This window comes from Nicotiana sylvestris, chromosome 8 (assembly GCF_000393655.2).
Source record: "Nicotiana sylvestris chromosome 8, ASM39365v2, whole genome shotgun sequence".
Classification (NCBI taxonomy): Eukaryota; Viridiplantae; Streptophyta; class Magnoliopsida; order Solanales; family Solanaceae; genus Nicotiana; species Nicotiana sylvestris.
Window position 1 is genome coordinate 78,303,175 of NC_091064.1, and position 22,542 is coordinate 78,325,716.

General features: G+C 40.1%; 1 protein-coding gene across 6 annotated transcripts; it reads right to left on the minus strand.

The window, feature by feature from the left end:
- Positions 1-1,059: 1,059 nt before the first annotated feature.
- LOC104230801 (type I inositol polyphosphate 5-phosphatase 2-like) lies at positions 1,060-20,717 on the minus strand. 6 transcript variants are annotated; one of them, XR_011401824.1, is made up of 12 exons: positions 20,115-20,717; positions 19,937-20,042; positions 19,686-19,854; positions 19,510-19,614; positions 18,648-19,419; positions 18,090-18,280; positions 16,739-16,847; positions 16,395-16,543; positions 16,039-16,285; positions 14,988-15,138; positions 14,147-14,378; positions 1,060-1,652 (listed from the first exon to the last, which is right to left on the minus strand). XR_011401824.1 is itself a non-coding variant. In XM_009783682.2 (10 exons), exons 1-9 carry the CDS (start codon positions 20,148-20,150, stop codon positions 16,084-16,086), a joined length of 1,839 nt encoding a protein of 612 aa, XP_009781984.1. In that variant the 5' UTR covers positions 20,151-20,717; the 3' UTR covers positions 13,734-14,378; positions 16,039-16,083. The 6 variants fall into 6 exon arrangements, 3 of the variants coding, with proteins under 3 accessions (XP_009781984.1, XP_009781983.1, XP_009781982.1); XR_711948.2 differs by lacking the exon at positions 1,060-1,652 and having other exon boundaries at positions 13,734-14,378; XM_009783682.2 differs by lacking the exons at positions 1,060-1,652; positions 14,988-15,138 and having other exon boundaries at positions 13,734-14,378.
- Between the last annotated feature and the right edge of the window lie 1,825 nt (positions 20,718-22,542).

The following is a 22,542-nucleotide window of genomic DNA, read 5'->3' on the forward strand; positions in this document are numbered from 1 at the left end:
GCAGCGTCAACTCACGGAGGTACAATAGCATTTGTATCCTCAATGTACTTATCTATGTTCGCAAAAGGATTTTCTTCTTTCTCATATTCGGCCATGTTTTCCTATCAACACCAAGCAAAACAAGAAAAGAGTGATGGAATAGAAGAAGACGTAAAGTAAAGCACACACTAATTAGTAATCCCAAAACTATATTCCCCGGCAACGGCGCCAAAATTTGATACGCTCAAATTATACTTTACTTAAATAATGTAAGGGGGTCGCTGTCAAATATAATAATCCAACAAGGTTGGGGTCGAATCACACAAGGAATAGGTGCGAAAAGATTACTTGAGCAGTGTGATACTTGACTTAGTTCATAATTCTATTCCTTTAACGTAACAAGATAATGGTATAATTGTGAATTAAGAAGATGACTAATTTTGTTATGAGAATGTGAATACTTTTATTAAGGAAACCAAGGTTGTGTCCCCGACAATGAAATGTAATGCTATCGGTGTTGATATGATATATTTCTAATGGAAGGTCCTTTGATATGCAAATGGTTTCGAAATGACACCCAATATTTTCCAATGGTTGGGTAGTATTTTCCCTTTATGATTTTTTCAAATATAAAAGAGTAGCTATTTAAGAACAACCAATTTATGCCAAGTATAACCCATTTATTCCTAATTGATTCTATTAAACAAGATTTAAAGTCTTGAGTTCTTGATATTCATTTCTACCAAACCCTAACCCACTTTTCCAAGTAAAGAAGAAGTAAAATGGAATAGATTAATGTTTGCAACCACCAACCATAAATAAAGCACAAGAATGAATAAATATCAACCAACCATTATCTATCTATCTATATATATATATATATATATATATATCAACCACCAACCATAAATAAAGCACAAGAATGAATAAATATCAACCAACCGTTATCTATATATATATATATATATATATATATATATATATATATATATATATATAATATTCAATGTTAAACACCCATTAATATTACACTCATTTAGGGTCCACAACCTTAGTATTTAAAACTATCTACTCATGCTAAATTACAAGAACAAAGTAATAAATAAAGTCATAAAGCTTACAAAATTGCAAGATTCCTTCTTCACAAGCTTCCAAATTAATGGAGTATTCAATGCTCTCTATGTAGGACCTTTTTTAGACTTGAATGACCCACAAAACCCTAGTTATTCTTTTTATAGTGGACCAAAAGTCATGGTCAAAATTGGACAAAATTACCCTTGCAGGCAGGTTATGCGACCGCATAATGGTCGTAGACCACGTATGCGGTCCGCATAATCTCCATTCACATCGCAGACTTGTAAGTCACCAGTTCCAAGCTTCCACCACATATAGATTATGCGGTCCGCATGTCTGTTATGCGACCGCATTATGCCATCGCAAATCGTGTTGAGAAGCTTCTTCTACTGGAATTATGCGACTATTATGTGGCTCACAAAAGTGTTATGAGACCGCATATTCTTCTCTTCATTTGGCCAACAAGTCTATTTCAGTTTGCGATCAACATCTGAGTTATATGGTCCGCATGTGACTTATGCGGTTGCATACTTCTAGCATTTCCATCTTTTTGTGACCTTTTGACTTCTTTTCCATATTTTGGTTCTTAAGCTCATGTACTACAAAACAAACAAACTTGATAAGAATTAACTAAAAATGCATTAAAAGACGACTTAAAATCTAAGTAATTGGTATATGAAACACCATGAGTATACGATTGATTTGGAGGCCATTGATAGGCCAAATGAGATTGCGTGTTCTACACTGGGTCGAAATTTAGTTACTCAATGCAACTACTATTGTAGGGTGTGTCATTTGGTTAGAGTTGATATTATTCGGGTCTGTCAGGTTCCATGTGTTACTCTTTTATGCTATGATGGATTTGGGAGACTGTTGACTATTTAAACACATGATGTGGTTCTGTTTGGGCCTTACTGCAAAATTCAAGCAAGATGTCTCTTAGGGTGTTCAATGGTTGGTTGCGTCTTGGTTATGGCTTTCCATTTTGTGTTATATTATGCTATCCGTTTCTCCATGGTTATGATCATGCACATTGCATATTTGTTGTTGATATGCATACGGTTGTTGATTATAAGCATCCCAAGACTCCACTTGTGGGACTACACTAGGTTTACTGTTGTTGTTGTTGTTGATTGTAAACATCATGATTGAGGTATTTCATGTGGACTGGTATTTGAATTGGGTCACGCATCGCATTGAATCTATGTTGGTACATGATCCTTTGTGCTTATCTCGTGTGTTTTGGTTCTCCTTTATGTGACGGGCTCATTGCAGTGCACTTGTGGTGGTATCTGCTGAGCCTACAGGAAAATTCTCTCATTTATTTCTCTTTCCATATTGGGTACATCCGAGTTGTTGTTTATTTGGTGTATTGATTTCATAGTATGTGGCTCTAGGGAGTATTGGTGCAGCAAGTCAGTAGAGCAGCTTGTATTGGATGATGTAAAGTTCATTGACCTAAAATGAGTGCCATCATATTTGATTAAGGTATGTTTAGATGAATAACGTCATTAGTCAGCTCAGAATTTGGCAATGGTTCTTATCAAGCAAGAGAGCTCCATGACTTGTTGATATGAAAGGTTGTTACATATTTCTGCATGTTTCTTTCATCATTGGCAGTGTATCAAGGTTCAGAACAAGGTTTTATTGATGTGAGATTTGTTACCGGTACCGGTTTGCTTTTTGGGCAGCTATTGTGGTCAGGAGTTATTGCTATGAGTATCTGAGCTATGTGGTACATCATGTGATAATATCTTGAATTATGGTTATGGCTTGATACAACTTGGTCAGACATATTCAGTGTTTGGATGCGAGAATCGGGTCTTATAATGAGTTCTAGGTGTTGGAGTTTGGGTTCTAAGGTTTATGGACTAATGTTAAAGTAAGGATCTTCAGTTAGGATGTGTTGTCAGGCTTATTTTCGTGGTTGATCTTTTATCCAAATTTCCTTCGGTATCCATCTTTCCTTCCTTTCCCGCTATCTTGAATTTCTGCCATCTTGTCATGCTTGGAGTTTGTGGCTTCAAGGGGCTGCGCCACGCGTTCCATGGCCCAAACCTCGATCTTCCTTCGATTGGGTGGAGTTATGCCGCTGTGATGTTGTTGTTGTTGTTGTTGGCCCGGGGCGATGAGGCAGAGGGTCGATTTCCTCCGGCCCCGGGAGCATTTTGGATTATGCATCGCTGCTCAAGAGAGGGCTCAGATTATGTACCGCTGCTCACCCCCTTCCCCGGCTCAGCGTGTTGCACCCCTTTTGGATTCTAAGGGGGTATGTCGGCAGTCTCTGCCGGCTGCTGCTCTCCTTGCCGAGGCAACGTCTCAGGAAGTGGCTTCAAAACGGCAGTATCAGTAGATCTCGTACTAGCCAAATTTTTTACCTAGCCACTTTTTCGTTCTTCCGGCTTCTCCTTCGTTGTTTTGCACCTCTGATTTCCTTTTGAAGATGCCATTTTGGGAGGATTGGGATGTGATCCTCGAGGGGGTCGGACTTTAGAAGATATTGTCTTTGAGGTCATATACCTGAGAGGATGATGATGGGGATGTAGCATAGATAGGCTAGACCCTTAGGCCCTTGCTGTATCATTTGTACTTCGTCACTTTTTTGTAAGGACCCTTTATGGGCTTTTGTAATCTCATATACTGTAACCATATGTAAGGAACCCTCGAGGGTCGTTGTAAACGAACACTTAGATAAATAAAAAGGTATTTTCTTGATTTCTTCTTTCGATGCTTGCTGTATTCGTTTATATTTTTTGGCAGTTCTGTTTGCACGATCCCGTTTTTGCCACCTGTGACATTGGCTTTGAATATTTTCCTCGGCCTTTGATGGAACGAACTCACGCGGGGTCCTTTGTGATTTCTCGAGCCAGACCCGAATTAGGCTAATAACCTTCGTTTGCTGGGACCCTTTTCCTGTGTGAAAATGTGGATGACATCTTGGGGACTTATAATGCCTTTTGAGAGGGGGCCTCCCTAAGGACTCGCAGTCTTCGGACGCCGGTGACTTCCGTGAGGCAATCTCCGAATAAAGGCTCAGCCGTGTTCCGGGCCACCCTGGTTGCTACTTGGAATTTGCTTCGCACGGGCATTTGTTAGGGACACCCATTTCTTCGTAGACTGGCCTTCTGTGGCGGAGGCCCCTCGAGGCTAAACGCCGATTTGGTGAAGGCATTGTCGGTCCGCTGGGGCGCCATCTTAATATGGAGTAGGTTTCCAGGGTTGGGCATTACCTTGAGATCGAAGGTAGTGCTGATGGTCAGTGCTTTTAATCGGTGCTGACTCGTCCCGACACTTTTTGCATGCGATCGTGAGGTTGCTTCCGCTTCTTGGGGATTCTCGGGATTTTCTAACCTTGTGATGCCGGCGAGTCATGCCCTCAACAGCAGCTTATTCGGGGTACGGCAAAGGCCGGGTATGGTGATAGATGAGACGTATGCTTCATGATCATGAAGGAGCTTATATCGGGACGAAATGGGCCCGTGCTTCTGAGGAGAGTGCATCATTCGAGCCCAGTCTTTCTGAAGTCCTCAGTTCCGGAGTGGCGGTTCCTTTGGCCAACAATGGTTGGGCCATCAAGAGGGTGCTCGGTGTGGGGGACTTTATATGTTGCCCATCCGTTTTAGGCTCGGTCCCTGAGTCAGGCCTTTATTTGAGCTTGCCTACCCTTTGATTTTTCGTGCCCGTGCAGGTGGCCGGTGATTGTCTTCACTTTTTTACCCTCAAGATTTTTGTTGTTTCTGGTAAAGGGCAAGGCAGATGAGCTGGAACAACTCTGGGGCGAGGTTGGCGAAGCCAATCATGAATTTATCGAGCTGCGGGCGCACGTGAGTGTCCATTCTGAGGCCAACAATAGGGCTCAGACTAGGCTTCCGCTTTCGAGGTGTGAATCCAGGCTCCCTATGCGAATGATTCTACTAGGGCGAAGATGATCATGCCAATAACAGTAAGGAGTATATGAGGTGTAGATCCTGGAGCGGAATCCTTTGAGGAGATTTATGTCGGGGGCTCTGATCTCTGGGGAGATTGAACAAGCCAAAGGAGTGGAGTACGATGCCAAGTTCCTGCTGTCCGAAGCTGAGGGCGATGAGGAGGAGACCGCTGGGCTATAACTACCAAAAAAGAGCGAAATGATCATTCCCTTCCTTCTTTGTTGTGTATATATATAGCCTTTGTTATACGACGCGGGCCGAGGTCGCACTTCGTCGTCAATAAGTAGCAATAAGAGGGGGAACCCCGTAACTTATATCTTCTGTATTTCTGCACTTTGGAGTTTTAGTTGGGTCAATTCGATCCCGGATTTGCCTGTAGGATTCCATGCTTTAACCGTCTTCGGGTTCAGTCTCCGAGCCAGGATCCGACTTGAGGTTAATATACCTTTGAATTTTGCATTTGTTTGGGCTGGCGATGATGGTTTTTATTTTTCTGCCTTTGGGCGTTTGGTTGTTTCAACAGTTTTGGGTCCAGTCTCCGAGTTGCATTGTGACTCGAGCTTCAATTGACCCTTAAGCGTTTTCCTTCCCGCATGGGGGGATGATGATGGCCTTCTGTGCTTTGAGCCAAAGTGATCTTATAGGTGCGTGGCCCAGAGACTTGCCTGGCTGGCGACAGTGGCATTTATGTCGTGCCCTTAGGCATGTTGTAATTTAACTGTTTTGGGTCCAGTCTCCGAGTCGCGTCGCGATTCGAGCTGTAATTGACCCTTAAGTTCTTTCTTGCCCGCATAGGCGGACGACGATGGCCTTTTGTGTTTTGGACCGAAGTGACCTTACATGTGCATGGCCCGGGGGCTCACTGATGGCTGCATTTATGTCGTGCCCTTAGGCATATTGTAGTTCAGCTATTCTGGGTCCAGTCTCCGAGTCGCATTGCGATTCGAGCTTTAACTGACCCTTAAGCATTTTTCCGCCTACATGGGTGGATGGCGATGGCCTTTACGCTGTTTGGTCATAGAGACCTTTTAATATGTGGCCCGTAGGCTTGCTTAGTTAACTATTTTGGATCTGGTCTCTGACTCGGGTTACGATTCGAGCTCACTTTAATCCTCAAGTTGTCAATTTTTGGCTGGTGACAATGGCTCTTACGCTGCTTGGTCGTTGAGACCTTTTAATATGTGGCCCGTAGGCTTGCTTAGCTGGCAACAATGGCTTTTACGCTGTTTTTGCCCGTGCGCTTTTTGTAGGCTTTGTTTTCTGCTCGTTAAGGTCTTTTTGAAATATTTTTGCATGACCCGTCGTCGGTTCTAGAAGAACCTCGATTTCAAGTCGTTGTCGACGATGTTTCGAGCACCTCGTAAGGTTCATAGCTCGTAGGTCGAGTAGATCGATGCTTTTGAAATTTGGAGCCGACATGGTCGGAGCTCGTTTTTGCCTGTTGAGGAAAGCCTGTTTTAACCAGTTCTTTCCGATGTATATTCAAAGTAGTGGCCTGCAATTGTAGCGACAGGCGAGCGTCCCCGAGTCGCATTTTGTTTTTTGGCTGTATCAGCCATTTTGTCCGTAGTCATGTGCGTTTGACCGTAGCCATTTTTGTTCTCGAGTGATAGTTTAGGTATTTACGTCGAGGGTATGCCCTTTAGGGATCCTTACAAATGTGACGTATAATCTAAACTTCAGGATTTTCATGCCTGTTAAGGTCTTACAGTTTGTCATGCCTGTTGAGATCTTACAGTTTGTCATGCCTGTTGAGATCTTATAGTTTGTCATACCTGTTGAGGTCTTAAAATTTGTGTAATGTAGAATAGATCTGGTTACGCCGAGGCTGCCCGCTAGGGGTCTTACAATTTCGGGTTTTCCAGCGTATGGCGACAAACGACAATCTCCGAGTCACCGAAATTTAAGCGTGAAGACCACTTTTCGTGAGCTCGGAGTTGCCTTGTAGGGGCTTTATGAGCCCGGAGTTCCGACCCTGGGGTCGTGCGGGTGACACTAAGTCTCCGAGTATCTCGGGACGTGTTTGGTGGAGAGGATCTTGTTGAGAGTATAATGTGATTTTCCTTTTCGGAGAATGAGATGTCGGGAGATATTTTCTGGTCCATTGGCGCAATACATGTATTGTTGTGTTGAGTCTATCTATGTTGGGTCGAGTTTGGATGCTTTGACGATTTTTGATGTTGCCTTACTCTGATAAGGAGTCTTTCTCTCTTTTCATAGAAAAAAGGAATTTTTTGATTGCCCGATACAATAGTACATGCTTCCATTTGATAGGGGTCTGACTACATCGACCGTTCGGCCCGATACATCGTCTCCCTATAAGAACCTTGCTTGGCGTTTCCACAACCCCTTCGAATCGTGTGGCTTCTTGGGGGAATGGCCCCCGCAGCTTGAAAGCCGACTGTAAGGGTGGCTTCGAGCAATTTGTGGAGTTTTTCCTTGGCCGGCTCGCTGACGTTGCCTCATTAAAAACCTTGCCAGTAAAAACCCTTTTATGGGATAAAAACTCGATCGAAGGAAAAGAGTGCAACGGGCGTGCTTTTGGGGTCTTGAAGCCTCCTGATAGTGTTAGCGTTCCGGTATCTCCAGTTAGGTGCCTGCACGAAGGTTAATTTCCAATACGAAATAAAACAAAAGGAATAGTTGTACCTTGAAACAAGATAGGCTGGCGGTGCCTTGGGATTGGCTTATTATGACTGCTCGGGGGCGGATATGCGACGTGGATCTCCACTTTGTTTTGTCAAATACGACCGAGGTCAAGACTCGATTCGCATATTGGCTTATTCGGGAGCGGAGGCATGAGCGCTGGTGCCATGTCGTGTATTGCAAACATTTCCCTTGCCGCGTTGTTCCCCGTAGACGGTTTTGATCCCGTCCTTTGTCGGGAATTTTATCATCGGGTGGAGGTTGGATGGTACTGCTCTCATGTAGTGTATCCACGGCTGCCCAAACAAGGCGTTATACCTCATATCTCCCTCGATGACATGAAATTTGGTGTCTTAGTTTGTGCCGACCACGGTAATCGAAAGGACAATTTCTCCCTTCGTTGTTTCGCTTGCCATATTGAACCCATTGAGGAACCGAGTGGCGGGCATGATCCGTTCAAGCAGTCCGAGTTGTTCTATCACCCTTGACCTGATAATATTGGCCGAGCTACCTGGATCCACGAGTACACATTTTATCTGAAAAGAATTTACGAGAAAGGAGATTACCAGGGCGTCGTTGTGGGGTTGGGACAGAGCCTCGATGTCTTCTTCACTAAATATGAGGGCATCTTCGAGGATGTATCCCCGAGTCCGTTTTTATTTGGTGATGGATATTTTTGTCCTTCTCATTACGGGATCCTGTGGGGCATCGGCACCTCCCATGATCATGTGGATGACGTGTTGTGGCTTGTTTGCCTCGTTCTTCTTAATTACCTCCCTGTCTCGAAACTGATTTTTGGCCCGATCGCTAAGGAATTCCCGAATGTGCCCTTTGTTGAGCAGTCGAGCCACTTCCTCCCGTAGTTGATGGCAATCCTCGGTCTTGTGATCGTACCTGTTTTGGAATTCGCACACTAAGTTGTAATTTCTCTGTGAAGGGTTTGACTGCATTGGTTTGGGCCACTTGGCGTCTTTGATCTTGCTGATATCGAACACGATGTCCGGAACGCCGACGCAGAAATTGTATTCCGATAAGTGGGGCGCGTTTGGTGGCGCCATGATTCGATCAAACCTGGTTCTGTTGGCGAGCCCTCGAGGGTCCTGCCCTCGATCCATCCTTCGATCGTTGCGAGGTAGGTTGCGCCTCGGGGCGTTCCTTCTGTCTTCGAGGTATGGTTGGTACCTTTCTTTGTTTGGTATCGACTCTTTTACCAGGAGTCTGTTTGGGTATACTGAGCCCGAAGGGGCTCCCAGTTGGTTATCCTTGGCTCTAATCTTCGATTGGTACCGGTTGTGGACGTCCGACCAGGTCACAGCCGGATACTCGATTAGGTTTTGCTTCAGCTGTTTCGAGGCCACTGAGCTTTGTTCATTAAGGCCTTGGGTGAAGGCCTGTACATCCCAGTCATTGGAGACTGGAGGCAGCTCCATCTGTTCCATCTGGAAGCGAGACATGAATTCCCGCAGCATCTCGTTCTCTCTCTGCTTAATTCTAAAAACATCAGATTTCCTTGTTGCCACCTTGATGGCTCCAACATGTGCCTTTATGAAGGAGTCTGCCAATATGGCGAATGAATCTATGGAGTTGGGAGCCAAGTTGTGGTGCTACATCATGGCCCCTTTCAAAAGTGTTTCTCTGAATTTTTTCAGCAATACGGACTCGATCTCATCATTTTGTATATCGTTACCTTTTGCTGCGTAGGTATAGGCAGTAACATGTTCGTTGGGATCGGTGGTACCGTTGTACTTAGGGAGTTCCTGCATTCTGAACTTTTTAGGAATGGTCTTTGGGGCCGCTTTCTCTGGGAACGGCCTTTGTATGAACTTCTTCGAATCCAAACCTTTTAGGACCGGGGGTGCTCCCGTGATTTGATCCACCCTAGAATTGTAGGTCTCGACCTTTTTATCGTTGGTTGAAATCATCTTCTCACCTGACTCGATCCTTTTGGTGAGGTCCTCGAGCATCTTTGCTATGGAGGGGTCAGCTACTGACCCGTTATTGCTTGACCTCTCGGGTACTTGCTCGGCGGGGGGAGCTATCTCCGGTGCTGCTGTGTAGGGGGTTCTCGAATGGCTTTGCAATTGAGCATTGGCTAGTTGTTGTGCCTGTAACAAATCAAAAATAAAATGAAGACTAATTTCTTGTTCTTCCCGGGCCGGGGTTCTTTGGGCTTCTTGTTGGTCGTTGTGTCGTATGCTCCTGTTGGTGTGAGAAGTTTCGTCGACTTGCTGTGCGTCCTGTGAGTCCGCGTCCGCTGGAACCGGTCCAGACACGTCATCGGGATTTTGTAGTGGTGCTCCGACGACTGGGACAACCACACCATTTTCCCCGTGATTTTCGAGGTTGTCGTTTTCGACTCCGTTTACCAAGCCAGATATTTTAACCTGAAATCAAAGGATCTTGGACAAAAAAAGTGTGAAAGATAATGTGTGTTTGTGTGAAGAAACTAGCAAGAAAATAATCACTATTATTTTTAGCCCCACGGTGGGCGCCAAGCTGTTTACCGTAAAAATGGTAACAACAATTAAATTTGTAAATGAAATTCTAAAAATACGTGATCTATTCTCAAGCTAGTTGTTAGAGCAGTTGATGTAAATAATATTAAGTTTAATGATGAAATGCAAGCTTAAACGAGGTAGTAATCAAACCGAGGGGCATGTTGCTCGAGTGAGGGGCTGATCGAGGGGGACCCCAGGGTCCAGGTTTGGGTCGAGCTCGCGGTATGGGGGCAGCCGAGAATGGGATAACAATTAAGGATACGATTAAGCAAGCCTCTATACGACCAATATTGAGCAATATAGTGAAGAACAGGTAAGAGGATGATAAAAATTAAAGCGGTCTCGGGCCAATATTGTGATGAACAAAGAACAAACAAGAAGGTAACCGAAAATAAATGGCTTCGAGCCGATAGAGATAAGCAAATTAGAGAGGTGAAAGAGAGAGAAGATATTATTGCACTTTTGTGGAATGGTTGGAGCTCTGGTTTACAAGGCGTTAATGACCCCTCTTTTATAGAAAGGGGAAGCCCAAACTTAGTACAAAATACGTTGTGTGATAAAAGAGAGTGGGATGTGACAGCCGGTCAGCTCTATGTCGGGTGTGAGCTGACGTCTGGCCACTCAAATTGACTAGATCGATCCCGGTTGCATTTTTCGAGAGATCCTTGCATTTGCTGGGGCTTTGGCCAACATTATCCTCGGCAGAGCATCGACAAAACTTTGAGGGAAGCGACTGGCTCAAGATCCCGTGCTTCCGGGGCCACCCTTCAAAGTATTATGTCAAGGGGAAATCGGCCCCCTAGATTTCACCGCACATACTCCCGCATGCAACAAACAATATCATTTATTAGAAAATATTTCCTCAAGCCTCTAACGACCTTAACGGTCATTTTGAGCATTGGCATTCCATTCGGTAGTTTGAGGTCTTGAAAGACTTCATATGATATGTTGCACCCTATTTTGTACTAGCCAAAACATGATTCAACTTGTGGTTTCTCTGTTGTTGATGAAAGAGAGTCGCCACTTATTATTTAAAGATATACCAGGGTACTTATATAATTACTAAAGGTCATATTCTTTATTAGTTTGCTAACCGGTGAGATTATGGATAAGGGTTCTTGTTCTTCTAAGGGTAAGGTGTTAGGACCCCATTAAAATCTACCTAAGGTAGCTCTATAGGACTTAGACTAGATTTAGGACTAATTATTTGTATTATGCTTAACTAGTTTTAAGAGAGATACGACTTACTATATATTAGGGCATAGTAGTTACAAAGGAGGTATGTAGTTTAAAAAGACATGAATTTATAGAGGTGTCTTGAAAAATAACGTTAGTGTATATATGCTTGAAAAGAGCTTAAAAATATATGATGTTTGTATTTAGGAAAATATGTGAAAAGAAAAGCTAAGTTAAAATACTTTGTTCTTAAAGCATGGAAGTTTATATTACTCTAATGAGATGAATGTGTTATGAAAGTAAGCCTAAGATATACCTTGGATTGTAGATATTAGACTTGAAGGGAACCGTTTGAAAATCTTTGTTTGGGGCGGCAACACCTTGATTTTTTGAAAAGAATTGATTTCCTTTTAGAAGGTCAAACTTGCGATTCAGTTCTGGTTTAGAGGTTTAATTTGGCCTTATTGAGGTAAATGTCTTGCCTAGCTTTCCTAGCTTAAGTTGAGAAATTGTTTCTTAATAATTGATATCATTTGCTACATGCAGGGATAATGTATATATGAGGTAACAAACGCATATACATGTGCCTTGGGTATTCATGCTCGGGGTGGATTCTAGATTACTCTATGCCTTGTTTGGCTGTGTGTTCTACTTGATTCTATGTGTTACTCAATTGATTGATTACCTGAGTACAATAAATCATGATAGAGTAATGTTGAGTCTATTAGAACCTTATCTGATGAGCAAATCTTGGGATTTGTGTTATGCTTGCCTCGGACGTAGATATACGCATGTTATGAACACACATCTGTACTTGTTCTTGTGTTATTGCTTGATTGAGACGTGCGCACTCTATGACACACATGTGATCCCTTTGTGTGAATACTTGAACTTTTTTGCTTTAATTGATTTATCCCAGAGTCATGCCTTATATGTTGAACACCCATCCATATTTTATCCCAGAGTCATGCCATATTTTAATTGATTTGTCATGTATTTGTGCATCTTGTTCATAAAATTATGAGCTTATATCTTTGAAGGAAATTTGGCATATTACTTTGTGATAATTATGGCACATGTGGACATGTTGGGTGGATTGACTGGGTGTTGGCACGAGTTCTTTGCCGTGCGATTGTGATTATTGTTATGCGCATGGGGCGAAATAAGGTTGGCATGTCTCAGGCTTGCACATGTGGCAAAATAAGGATGGTGATATGCGCATGTGGTGAAATAAGGGTGGCATATTGCATATGAGGTGAAAGAAGGGTGACATTATTGATGATGTTATGTGATAGTTTAAGGGTGATTTTCTTGATGATGTTTATGTGGTGGTACACGGACGACATTTTTGATTATGCATGTGAATTCTTTATGTTTGTCATGCATTTACCTGATTTTTGCATTGCATTTAACATGCTAATTTATGCCTCTATTGTATTTGATGATTTGGTTGTCAAGATGGATTTTTCCTTACGTTGTATTGTTATATCATGTTTGTGGAGTTGTCGATAGCATATTGAATTGATGTGATAAGGAAGTTGTCGTCATACATTGATATATTTGATTCTTATAAGGTTCTCATGAATACATTATTTGGCAATTAATATAGAATTGGGCCATTGTTATGCATCGACGCCCCATGATTATGTTTTAGCATTTAGGCACACGCTATTTGGTGTAAGTCTCTTATTGTGCAGGACTGATACAAGTTGTGATTTCATGATCAATATAACTAGAAAAACTGATTTATTATCCTCATTGTGCACTCTTACTATTTGATATCTGGTATTTTGTGGCTACTTCCTTAGATTGTTCTCTATGTTATATATGTTATTGAGCTACATAGGTTATGTGAGTATATTTTGGACGAAAACCTCGTCACTACTTTTCTGAGGTTTATCAAGATACTTATTGAGTACATGAGTTCGGTTGTACTCATACTACACTTTTAAACCTCGCGTGCAGATTTTGGAGCTGAGTAGTCGTGGAAGACGAAGCCTTGCATCGGAGACGTACCAACATTCCAGATTCAAGCTACCCCTTGTTCATGGTAGTTTAGGACTTCTTTTATACTTATGTAAACTTCAAATAAATGTTGTATTTATTCTTTTTATTAGCTTCGTACATCTAAATCATAATAGCTCGTGACTTGTATTACCAGTCCTTGGGGCAGTTGTATTGAATTCTTTTGCAGTTTTAGTAATAATATTGATGATTTCTCATTATTGTAGTGACTTATATTGTTTGGCTTACCTAGCGGGTTGGGTTAGGTGCCATCATGACTTAGTGAAATTTTGGGTCATGACAAAACCAAAGCTAGGCAAGACACTAACTCATTCCAGAATAAGTTCAACAATCCGATACCGCTTTTCCTTAGAAATTTCCCTCAAGACGATCAAAATCCAATTATATATTTTCTAAAGAAGTGAAATAATGCAAAAGAAAATATCTCCAATTAATAAATGTTCAATCTTTGATGAAATATCAAAAGTCAACAAAAAGTTAATCCGAGCCTACATGGTCTAAATCCGAAACCAAGACAAAATCCAGATGATCCATTCTCCTAAGTCTAAATATATATTAGTATATCCGACCTCAAATTGAGGTCCAAATTATCAAAATTAGCTCACTTAAGTTCAAACCGAAAACCCAAGTTCTACACATTAAAAATCCTAGATTTAGGGTGAAAATGTATGGAAAAATTATAGAAATAAATCAAAATCAAGTTAAAATTACTAACCTTAGAAGTGAGGATGAAGAACTCTTTAAAAGTTGGCTCTACTCAAAGTCTAGATCGCAAAAATGAAAGAAAATAGGATAAAACTCGAAGTCACTTAGCCTTACCAGCCCTCAAATGTCGTAGGTGCAAGAAAAGCCTTGTAGAAGCTATCGCAGGTACGACAACACCTTCGCAAATGTGGCCCCTGCATCCGCGACAAAAGACCTGGAGATGCGATCATCCCAGATGCAGCTCCGCACCTGCACAACTTACCATCGCAGATGCGACAAGTCGCAGGCTCCCCTTACTCGTAGATGCGAGCCAGTCTTCTGCAAAATCGGCCTCGCACTTGCGCACCTGATAATCGCAGGTGCGATATGAGCAGTACAGTAACAATAAATCACATCCAAAAAAGCCCGAAACCAATCTGAAACTCATGCGAACCCCTCGGGACCCCATCCAATTATCCTAAGAAATTTATATACCTAACAGGAACTTGTCTGAAGGCTCAAAGCACAAAAAATAACATCAAACAAGGATTCAAGCATCAATCCAAGAATTTCAAAGGTTATAGCGTTCAAATTTCTAACTTTCGACAAGAAGCACAAAATTGACAGGTCATCTGAGATCCAAACCAAACATACGTATAAGACCAAAACCCTCATACAAAGCTAATGTAACTATCAAATCACCAATCCAAGGTTGTTTACTCAAAAGTCAACCATTGGTTAACTCCAACAACTTAAAGTTTCCGAAATACGAATTCTTCTTCCAAAATTCTCCCAAACCTCTCGGTAATCAAAACCATCCACAGATGCAAGTGATAAAACATTAAATGTACCTACTCAATGTCTCGAATCACGAAACGGAATGTTAGAACTCAAAACGACCGATCGGGTCATTACAAGTCAGATGGGAATGTGTTAGGACTCGATAACAAGGACTTGTTCAAGCTCAATGTCTGACCTGATGTACCAATGAGGATGTCGTTGAAGTGGTTGAAAGCTAATTCTTGTACATTCTCAACTGTGATTGAGTCAAACTCCCTTTATGCTGCTCACTTCACTCTCCATCTCCCACTGTTAATCTCAGTTGTCACAGGCCACAAGATGAAAACCTATTTTCATTTTACAAGAACAGTGAATTATTCACCTCTTTAGTGACTTGGATCACATTATCTACAACTTTTGATCGCTTGTCCTCCAGCTATGTTGCTTGCTGTGGGTGTTAGTCCATGGAGATGGTTTACGCTCATATCAATTTACACAACTCTCTAAATTGGACTAAGAAATAAGACTTTCCCAGTCAGAACTCTCCTTCATGAGTTACTGAAGAGAATGCAATCAGATCAGTAAAGTAATTTTATTCAAGCTGATCAGTTCAGTTGGTCATTTACAGGCAAAATATTACTTCTAGGTAGGAACTTTGAAATGGCTACTACCCTAGATAGAATTTACTAAACTATACGTACAGCTATTCCCTTCTTTTAAATGGAAAATATATGTAAAGAAACAAAGAGATGAGAAGAAAAGAAAGGAAAACCTTCGGATGAACTAAATTATATTCACACTATGGGAAACAAGCCTATGAAAAAAAGAGTATAGGATGTCCCAGATCAAAAATACAAGGGAAAATCACTAAAGAAAATTTCAGCGACAATATAGATTTATACTACATTAAACACATTTTGTTGTAGCCAAGCTTTTGGTCGCTTGAGTATATGATGTTCATCCCTCAGACATGATCACAGTCTAGTTTAGTGGCTTATCTGTGTTACATACTTTCTTTAGCACGATGCAGACTTATTTGTTGTATCTCTTCTCTTCCCAAGTTGTATTCTAGCAGTTTCTCCTATGGAATAAGACAAGAAGCATTTATTACTCCTTGTCCGAACCCTTTAAGATAATAGATAAACACTAATATGATTAAGGCTATTAAATGTCTTTCTTAAAGGGTGTGCAAGAATGTTAATATAGACCTAGCTCGATTACCTGAGGTCGTATCGATGTTAACTCACCTACTGTCAAGCTTGGTAGCAAGTTATTTGCAGAAGCTTCAGGTCTTACTCTCCCGTTTCAAGCAGAATCTCAGGATGTATAGCAGCGTTGTTAACATTTAGAACTCTCTGTAGCTTTCTGTGGTCAAATATTTCCACTTGTACTGAGAACATTGAACTTACAGGCCGATGATCTGATAGTCTTAGTTCTGCTCGCTTGTAGAGGAGCTGTTTTATACCATTTCCAAACCAGAGTATACGATCACACCTGCATGATGCGAAGAAATAATCGTCAGTTCAATTATCCACCAACTGGGAAAAAAAGTAGTCAGTTCAATGTTCATCATTAGCTAAAGTTGTTCATTCTTTTCACTTACCATGCTGGTGATCTCTTCTTTTCCCCTTCTCTTGGAATTTCTCCATTGTATCTATCACTGTTGATTTCATACTTGTAAGTTGGAGCAAAGTTAATCAACCCTTCCTTCCAACCAGCAAAGACATGTCCATTTCGGAGTTCTTTGCTTAACTGTCCATATGATGAAATACTGTTTGTTACTGCAACTTTGCATAAAAATCAAACTATCCATAGTATGACTACTACCGCCAACCACAAGTTAAAGGTTAATCCCTCTCAACAAAATTGAATCATCTAACCTTTAAGATTTCCCTTCTGAAAATGATTCAGTTGGTTTTAATGATTTTTATTTACGACTAGACTCACCTGATCACTATTGAGAAGTTCATTCCATTGCTTATTGGCGATAAGCTTCCGTACTTCAGTATCTACCATACTGATTCGATAATTTAAATCTCCAAACCAGAATATCTGACTGTAGATATAAAAGAAAGGTCATATGTATTAATATAACCTCTTAACAGTTTGAAATGGTAAATGCAACTTTCATTACAGCTCTAGTTTTATTTTTTTCTAAATAACAGTAGTTTTGGATATTCAATATGAATATTTTTTGTGTAACAATTAAGCCAGTCTGCTAGTGGTATTGTCTGCTCTGGGCCTACGCCCTCACGATTTAAAACGTGTCACTAGGGTCTAAGACTTGTTAACTTATATACCTAGCATCTCTCTTGTGTTTTGTCGATGTGAGACTCTATCTAAAGTCTAGGGTGTTACATACACCCCCTCTTATGGACTCAGCGTCCTCGCTGAGATTTGCCCCTCCTCATGGAATTCGCCTAGACTTGCCACTGAGGTTTGCCCCGCCTAACTGGGATTTGTCTAAACTTAGTTGAGCTCAGACCCACTATCGGCAAGGCTGACACAAGAGTGGCTCCAATACCATCTGTAACAAGCCAACCCACTAGTGATATTGTCCGCTTTGGACCTAGGTATCAGAGTCACTCTTGTGTCAGACTTGCCGATAGCGAGTCACAGTTCAACTGAGCCTAGGTGATTGAGTCCATAAGAGGGAGTATATGTAGCACCCCACACTTTAGACAGAGTCCCACATTGGGTATATAAGTTAACAAACCATAGACCCTACTGACGCATTTTAAACCTGTAAGGGCCTAGGCCCAGAGCGAACAATATCATTAGCGGGCTGGGCTGTTACATCTTGTCCCATTTTTCCAAAATATTGCATCTAATTAGCTCAATAGTTTTTGAGCTTTGACAATTCAGAATTTTTTTTTTTTTTTTTCTTCAGATAGCTAACTCGTACACGGACAAGCAATTTTGGTACTTCATAGAGGCAATTAGTAGTTGCCGAATTAACATCTCTAAAGAGGAAATACTGAAATGGTCATTGATTCACTCTAAAATTATTATCAGCAAATTTGGAACATAATCACTTGTACATTCTTGTGAATAGAATAACCAAAAACTTATCTGATTTTATGTCTTTTTTCTTCTGTGCGTGCATGATAAAATTAAAGCTCATGTTATATCAGTAAGCATGAAAACTGTCTTCAAAATTTTTGTATTCAAACAGTCAACTCTTCCAACAGTGCGCAAGTACAAATAAAACTGCTCTTTCTTCTGTGAAGAGAAGAGCCATGTGTCTATATAAGAAATAATATATACCCGAGAAAATGATGTCAACTTGAATACTTACTCATGAGATGGAATTGTTTGTGGTTCATCTGCATCTGTGTCAAATATGGATGAGAAACGAGTACGCCTCATGATTTCATTGACATCAGTGTTACGCCTTTGCTCAGCTCCATCCTTTTGACCAGATGACAAATGAGAACAAACAAAGCATAGCCATGACTGGAAAAGAGACATGCTCACAGAAACAGATCCCTGTATAGCACCATGATTAGTCAGTTGTTATTTGTATTCAAAGAGGATAGCTTTGATTGGATTATGAATCATTTAGATTTATCAATTTCAACAAGTGTCAACAGATATCTGTTGCTCTTGTTTTTTCGCCCCTGGAAATATTAACTTCCCAAGAGGTCGGAAAAAGAGACAGGGGGGAAGCTAAAAAACTAAGAGCCGGATTGCCTTAGCTGATTGAAATCGTTGTTGAAAAGGATCTACCAAACATCAATTTCTTCTATAAAGTTAATAGTACTTTCTAACGATTATGCTGATATGTGTGAATAACAAAATCATGCTGATATGTGTGATACAATGAATATGTGTAGACTGAAAGAAGAAGTTATACCTTATTGCCCATGTACCCCATTAGTCCAATACCAACAGAAGAGACTTGCAAGTTGTTTATGTGCCTCCTCAATCTTCTACGTACCCAAACTGATACATATATACCAACCATCTGCTTGCTGACAATACGAACATACATTGGACGTGACTTCACTGCATGATTTAGAAGTGAACTTTCTTCTTTGTTGACCTCTGGAAATTCTTCAAACAAGTCATTTTCCTCGTCAGGAGAGCCATCAGAAAGAGAATCAACAAGTACAGGTACATCTTGTTGATCCATCCACATTAATCCTAAGTTTCCTGAGCTTTGGTGCACCCTCTTTAACCCTCTGCCATCAAAAGCAAGAGGGTTGACTATGCTACCAAAACCAACTGTCGCGCAACTACTCAAGACTCTCCTCAACTTGAAACTAGAAGAAAGAACTTGAGGTGTTGCATCAAGTGAACGTTCAGGCCAATCAAATCTACTATCACACTCAGTGCCATAGAAATGTATACTCTTTCCTAGGTTGTTTTCACGAAACGAAGTTGTGTCCAGTGATGCATCTGCCATCATATCCAGCGCAGGAGTATCAACCATATCAGCAATTATGTCAGCAGCAGAAGAAGTCCTTAAAACTGGAGATGGTGGAGCACTATAACTCTTGATCTTAGGTTCAGGTTTTTGTGTCCTGTTTAATGTTCTTCGGATGATGGCTTCCCATTTTGGAACTGGTCTTCTATTTTCTGCTCCCAGTACATTTCCAGCACTCAGTGGGACCACCTCTTGGAAGCTGTAACCAGATGCAATTTAGGTTTGAACTCATTTCTGTAATCTAATTTTTCAAATAGATGGATTACACTTGAGCAGCAAATAGAGTTACCCAAGAATATAGATATCTGCAGGTTCTTGCATATGAATCCATTCATCAATGTCTAGATCCTCATCTGGAAGTCTTCCAGCCACATTCCAAGTACCTACTGTAACTCTGCAGAAAATCAGGGCTTATGTAAATCAACTCCAATTTGATTTCAGGTCCCAAAAGAAATGCAAACTAACCTCACATCTTTCTTGTTAATATACTCAACTCTCAACGTTTCTGATTTCCCTCTCCTGTGTCTTGGTTTCCCTGAGCAATACAATTCAGTTTGAGTCTGGCATTCATTAAGCTTCCCCGGTTTTCTATGTCCGTGATCTTCAAGCACCCTTTCATCTTTGAGAGAGCAAGCTGGAATTTCGGAACAAAACAACTAATCAAGCCTAGAACAAACAAACACCAAGAAAAAGATTTTCATGAATAATTTGGATACCATCATCCTCACTCTCCGTTTCAGTGTCAACTTCATCTTCACTAAAATCATACACTTTAGGAGCAATATTCAGCCATTTCTTCATCACAATGGAGGGCCAAAAGGCCTGCACCATACAATTGCCTCAGTTTACCATTGAAAGGAAATAAACATAGTCAACAGACCATGAAAAAAATACCTGAGATCTCCTTCCTCTTCTGGCTTTCATTAGCATACCACAAATGAACAAAGGTGAAAAATAAAGGCAGTGTCAATATTTGTTGCCAAGAATGCCAACCGTGGCACAAAGGGTTAGACTGTTTGCAAGTGTTGTTGGAGTTTTATAGTATTTATTTAAGCAGGTTGTCAATGGTCTGAGTTCTTTCCCCGGATGCCAAATACAAATAAAATTCTTAGTAAGAACAAATGGAAACGACAGAAAGTATTAACAGATATATGCTGTACTCAACTTGTATTTAAAAAAAAAAAAGAAAAAAGAAATCTTGAATGGTCCTCATTTGAAAACTGAAGTAAACACAAATTAAAAAAATATATAAAATATTCAGGGAAGTAATTGTCAATCACAAGAAATCTCCAGAAACTAGAACTTGACTAATGCTTGCTCTCCTAATAAGTCGCAAATATAAGCCATTGACACCAATTGTTTAGGACAGATTTTATACTACTAAAATATTCCAAATGCAAATCAGCTGCTTTATTGCATGGTTATAACTACAAGACAAAAGTTACAAAATTCAGAATCATACTGACCATATTTATGGATATATTTTTTTTTTAAAAGATTAGGATCTAGTAAAAGAAAAGGTAGTTGATCTCTTGTTTAAATAAGGCCATATTCTAATCCAATGTTGAGTGATCAAGCTACAGATCTTGGCTCCTCACTGCACCTAGAGCTAAAATTAGCTTGACCAACCAATGATAGTTAAGCTGCCTACCCCCCCCCCCCCCAAAAAAAAAAAAAAAATAAAATAGTGACTAATTTAGGGCTAGTTCTATGAGTTTAACCTAATTCTGGGTCATGTTAAGAAGAGCTGATCCAATACCTTGAGCCAATTGCTTTTAACTCAAGCAATATAGAATACAAAAACAACTAAACTATAAACCTATAAATGGATATGTACTTGAACTTATTAACTCTAAATCCTAGATTTGTCTATGTCCCGCCACGTAGCTCCTTCCTGGCCCTAACCAGAAAACATTTTTAAAAAAGAATTTCAATTCTTTTTAGTCAATTTGCTAAGTGAAGCTCTGAGTGATAATGAAAAAAAAAAACTAAAACATGGATTAAGAATTGCAACTTGTAGAGAAAAGACACCGCCTGACTTGCAGAACTAAAGATAAGCCGTTAAATCATTGACTTCATAGCCAAGATTCCAAGACCCCACGACCAAAAATAAGTGGTTACCTTCTTATGAAAGGAAAAAAAACGAAGAAGAAATTCTTAGTCTAATATTCAATGCGTCATTACCCATTTAAAATATTAGCGTTTCCATTGAAACAACTGTAGCGTTATAGACTGGACAGTATATAGTACAAATAAACATACGTTCATACATAAAAATTACATAAATATGTAGGATAAAGTTTTGCATGGGGGATGGTAATTCACTAACTAATCACGATTCACAACCCATGAACAAAGGGATTAAATTGACAAGAGATGAATCATGAAATGAGGTTGGGGGGCTTAGTGTTGAAGTGAATGAAAACTAAGCAAATTTAGAGTTCTAATACTATGCGACTTTTTTTCCTCTACCTAAGTCGTTTTATAGGTAAAATTATTTAATATTTTCGTGGTATAGTATATAATAAATATGTAGTGAAATAATCAAGATAATGATCATATAATACCATCATGAAAAGAAAATTGTATATATTTATATGGGTTGTGGGACCAAAACAAAGGGCACTAACTACAAGAAACAAATCAAGAGATGAATCAAAGGTTGAAAGTAAGTGTAGATGTGGGTAGTGGGACAAAGTGGAAAGCACTAAATGTGGAGGTAAATGTAGAAGAATATCATGAAAAATAACAATTGGCTTAGGCCATCTCCAACCTTACCCCCATTTTTCATAATGGGGTAATTTTTGGGGTAATTTAGTTCCAACCCTCCCTTATTTTTGTCCCCAAAATGGGGGATGAATAGTGTTTCCTCAAATATGGGGGTACACTATTCATCTCTCCCATTATTATTCATCACTTTTTTATTATTATTTTATTATTTAATCTTTTAATTTATCTCTTTATATATACCTAATTATGTTTATGTAATGTCTTTATAATATTAATTTTACATCTTAACTTTGGTGTATAGTTTTGATAAATTAATTTTTGTGCATTTATTATTTTTATGTAAAATAGTAAGTTAATTTTATTATATGTTATAATTGTACAAAAAATATATAATTATCTCAAAAAATGAATGGTATAAAAGATGTAATTTGTTTAATGGAATTAAAAATAAAATTGAAATGAAAGATAATAATATAATATAGAAGAGAGGGAAGAATATAAAAAAGTTTAAGGAAAAAAATAGGGAAATGGTTGGAGTAAGTTGTCCCCAAAATGGGAAAATCCCCATTTTGGGGACAAAATGAGGTAAAGG